The 4,309-nt window shown below is 38.8% G+C and overlaps 1 protein-coding gene across 1 annotated transcript in view; it reads left to right on the top strand.

The window, feature by feature from the left end:
* LOC107689094 (C-type mannose receptor 2-like) overlaps positions 1 to 3,888 on the top strand; it is a 43,796-nt gene extending 39,908 nt beyond the window's left edge. The window contains exons 20-28 of the mRNA XM_016487000.1: positions 376 to 483; positions 630 to 729; positions 824 to 1,062; positions 1,140 to 1,302; positions 1,966 to 2,115; positions 2,208 to 2,327; positions 2,422 to 2,601; positions 2,921 to 2,947; positions 3,083 to 3,888. Of these exons, the coding sequence (XP_016342486.1) occupies positions 376 to 483; positions 630 to 729; positions 824 to 1,062; positions 1,140 to 1,302; positions 1,966 to 2,115; positions 2,208 to 2,327; positions 2,422 to 2,601; positions 2,921 to 2,947; positions 3,083 to 3,303 (1,308 nt within the window). The 3' untranslated portion in view covers positions 3,304 to 3,888. The remainder of the gene's footprint in view (positions 1 to 375; positions 484 to 629; positions 730 to 823; positions 1,063 to 1,139; positions 1,303 to 1,965; positions 2,116 to 2,207; positions 2,328 to 2,421; positions 2,602 to 2,920; positions 2,948 to 3,082) is intronic.
* The last annotated feature ends 421 nt before the right edge of the window (positions 3,889 to 4,309 follow it).

The following is a 4,309-nucleotide window of genomic DNA, read 5'->3' on the forward strand; positions in this document are numbered from 1 at the left end:
TTAATCAATTCCTGACAAAATCAATTAAATAAATTCAATGCACACAGACTTAAACTACTTCAGTCTGTGTGCATTGAATTTATTTAATTGATTTTGTCAGGAATTGATTAGATCAAGAAAAGTTATCTATATTTGACAGATTTTTTGGAGAGGAGGGGGTGTAAAAATCTGATCGCAGCCAAAAGGGAAAATTATTCTTGTGATGAAGCAAGATATTACATTTTGATTACTTTTGTTTTTTCATTTGGAATGTAAGAGAATACAGCTCTAGCAAAAATTATTATTTTTAAAATGACTTTCTTACAGAAATATTCACGTTGCACATTTTCTTACGTCAGTAATCTCTGAATTCAGTTTTTTCCCTCGTTCTAACAGTGTTATAAGGTGTTTGGAGAGGAGCTGTCGAGTCGTAGCACTTGGGAATCTGCATCCAAGACGTGTCTGACACATAGAGCCACGCTAGTGACAGTGCCAAACCACAGGGTTCAGGGTAAATCAAACCCATGCACTCAGACACACACACACACACACACACACACACACACCAGAAGGGAAGCTAGGTTACATTAAATTGATAGTTCACACAAAAAAAGAAAAGTACAAAAAATGTGAAAGTATAAGAATCATAGACAACTTTTATGAATATTGGGACTGACGTGCTCATGGGCATGTGGGCGTCTCGCAGGTGTGATGCAGAGAAGCACGGCTTCATCTGCATGAAAGATAAAGGTACAGGAATATCTCAAATTCACATGCTCATACAAATATGCATTGTATTATATACCCTGAACCACTAAAATACCCTGTGTGCATGTGTTTCCAGACCCTGCCTTGCCCCCTGGTGTGGACTCTCTTCCCCCATCATTAGATGGCCCATTAGAATTTGATGGCGTGCAGTACCGGATTTTGCAGAAGCCTCTGGACTGGCGTGGAGCACTGTATTTGTGTGACTCCATTAATGGAACACTGACAGCGGTACGGGATCCTCGGCAGCACGCCTACCTCACCCTCCTCCTCAGCACGTTCCGCAAACCCTCCTGGATCGGACTACACAATGACAGGGTGAGACATTGTGTGCGTGTTGTATGTCTCTTCCACTGACATGTCAGAGCTTCAGCAAAAGCTTCTTGTATTTCCAGGCTCGGAGCTACACATGGTTGGGTGAAGAGGAGCTCACATTCAGTGACTGGCGGGATGGAGAGCCTAATCAAATGTATGGATGTGGTCACATGACCGTTGAGGGCCAGTGGACTGTGGCTGCTTGTAATACAAAATTAAATGCCATCTGTGAAATTAACATGGGTAGGAAAATGTTAGAATATGCTTCTGAATACTACCATACTAGTAGTACTGTTTGTGTGGTATGCAGTATGTACATTTTGTGTTTGCATTGAATTTCCAGATGAAGTAGCCTACAACACTGACTGAAATGTGCAGTACAGGTGCATCTCAATAAATTAGAATGTCATGGAAAAGTTCATTTATTTCAGTAATTCAACTCAAATTGTGAAACTCGTGTATTAAATAAATTCAATGCACACAGACTGAAGTAGTTTAAGTCTTTGGTTCTTTTAATTGTGATGAATTGAGATGCACCTGTATGCATCCAAGGTTGACTCATCATTTAATTGGGACACAGTTTCTATGCTATTTTATATAATAACAGGCAATATTCAGTGTATACCAGATTTATTTTAGAATTATTTATATACTATTATAACATTATTATAACATTTCTAAAAGTTTTTTTTAAAGTTTATTTATTTTATTTCAACTTTACTTCAATTACCAAAATTGATTTTTAATAGTTTTAGTTTTAGTTAACAATAACAGCAATGGTGCATACAGTTCTGGTATTCTATTTTAGATGTTACTTGTGCGTTTAGATCTGTCTGTGGTGTTATTTTTGCACAAATTTTGCAGGTGTGTTCTAATAGCCTTTTGGTTGTTCTGTTCCTGTGTCAGAGAGAACAATAGACCACAGGTGGATGTATCCGGGTTTTTGCCCAGAGCCTGTAGGTAATTGGTCCTGGGTTCCTTTCAGAAATCACTGCTACTCGTTCATCCTCCACGAGCTGCAATTTAAACATGAGGCCATACACATGTGTAACAAAGGTAACGTCCACATACAGGAAAAACCAACAAAATCGGCACAGGAACATATTACACACAATAAACTCAAGTAATCTTGTTTTTTCCTTTCTTAGTGGGAGCTAAGCTGTTGTCAATATTAGATGAAAACGAGAACAGTTTTGTATGGGAGCACATGCAAAGTTTTCAACAACAGGCCCACGGCGCTTGGCTTGGAATGATCTTTAACTCCAAAGGCAAGAAGTTTAATAAATAACACTTGTTTCCTTTATTGACCTGCAATTTGGATCTCCTTTATCCAGACCTGTGTGTATGTGTTTGATTCCACAGAAGGCAGTCTGGAGTGGTCAGACAGTCAAGTAGTGGACTACAGTAACTGGGAGCAGCAGGACACTAATCTGAGCATGCTGTCTGCCAACAGCTGCTTCTGGGTTCAGAGCAACACAGGCCTCTGGAGGCCTGGGTCCTGCAAAAACCGCACACATGGAGTCATCTGTAAACGACCACGAGGTATGGAACGTCACATACAGTGCCCTCCACTAAAATTGGCTAATTCAAAATGAATGAGTACTATAATACCACATAAATAATATTAAAATTACTGGTTTGCATAGAATTCTCAAAGGCACAGCAATAAAAGCACAGTATTGTTCTAAGGGTCAATAAGCAGGTGAAAAATGGCCATGGTCATGATGAGAAATGTCCAAAAAAATCTTGTCTAAGTTGACCTCGGGGAAAAAAATAGCTGAGAATGTATGACAGAAATCCTATTTTAATTATAATATACAATATAATAATTCACATTTTCCTCTTTCTTTTTTTTTAATAGGAACCACAGCAGAGCCTGTAGTTCATTGTAAGTTCTAATAATTTTTTAACCTCATATTTACCTAAAATATGTTGACAAAGTTGAAAAACATGTATTAAATGAACACCCATGAAGTTGTTTTGAATGTTTTGTTTGAATATTTTTTTTCTCTCTTTCTTCCAGCTGTGGTCGACCATCTCCATGTATTAATTCAGGTCCTGGTTGCAGCACTCGTTCTGATTGCTCTGGTGGTGGGAGGGATTTATCTATATCGTAGGCGGAGCTTCGGCTCCACGGGCGCCTACGAGAGCGCTCGGTACAGCCGCACTAACTCCGCCCCCTCCGAAGAAGCTGAAAAAAACATTCTCGTTTCAGACATGGAGTTAAACGAACAGGGCGAATAATGCTGGATATGTTCAAACTGATTCAAAACACCTAGGAAAACAAATCTGCTATGGCAGCAACTGAGAGAATTTATGTTTAAAGAAAAAAAAATGAGGTTTTGTTTTTGTGTTTATTTTTTCCAGAGACATTGAGAGAGCTGTGTAGAGCGCAGCATATAATATCAACCAAAATCAACAGAGGCAAAACTCGTTTACATCCATTTAAGCCTGTCAACCAATCAAATTTCACCATCTCAGAGGAGCTGTTTGGATTGGCTAGTGTGGAAGATTGTTTTTTGTTCGTCTTTGTCCGGTTATGGAAATTCAGTTTATATGCATATTTTTTTCATGTACTGTATGTCATAGTTATTCTTTAGTGCCAAAAGGGATCAAAGTCCCCCCCAAATATCACATTGACTTGAACTTCCATTAAACTTCCAGACTATGAGAACACACAATCACACAAACTACAAGGTAACACCACAACAGTATTTTTTTTTTCAGACTGTGACTTTTGAAGTTATTTGTTGTGACTGTTTTGATGATTTTTTTAATTTGTGCAGCTGAATTTGATGTTCTCTGGGTCAGAATGCAGGTCCCTCATGGATTAATCTAAAAATGATAATCATAATAATTACACATCAAATGAAACGATTCTATGTTTGAAGTTCAGTGGTGCAGAACCAAAAAAAGATGACTGCGGACAGAAATAGACAGATGAAAGTGCATGAGAATGAGCCTGTCCCAAGCACCGCCGTATCTCTCTCTCTAATCTCATGGTGAACACAGAGCTGCCCAGCAGGAAGTCTGACCTCACTGTAACCGTTTGCTTGATCTCAGCCGGTATGATGAGCTCATGTAAAATCTGAATCCAAACAGTACAGGGAATGAAACTTAAACTTTGTTCTTTTATATGTACTTTCTCTCATTCTTTTCAGCTCTTAACTTTTTCATATTTTCTCGCCTTCCTTTTTTCCTTCGGCTCTTGGCAAGGCCTCGAGGTGAAACTGTGCTGTGGCCAGCTGTG

Source organism: Sinocyclocheilus anshuiensis, unplaced genomic scaffold (assembly GCF_001515605.1).
Source record: "Sinocyclocheilus anshuiensis isolate Anshui unplaced genomic scaffold, SAMN03320099.WGS_v1.1 scaffold653, whole genome shotgun sequence".
Classification (NCBI taxonomy): domain Eukaryota; kingdom Metazoa; phylum Chordata; class Actinopteri; order Cypriniformes; family Cyprinidae; genus Sinocyclocheilus; species Sinocyclocheilus anshuiensis.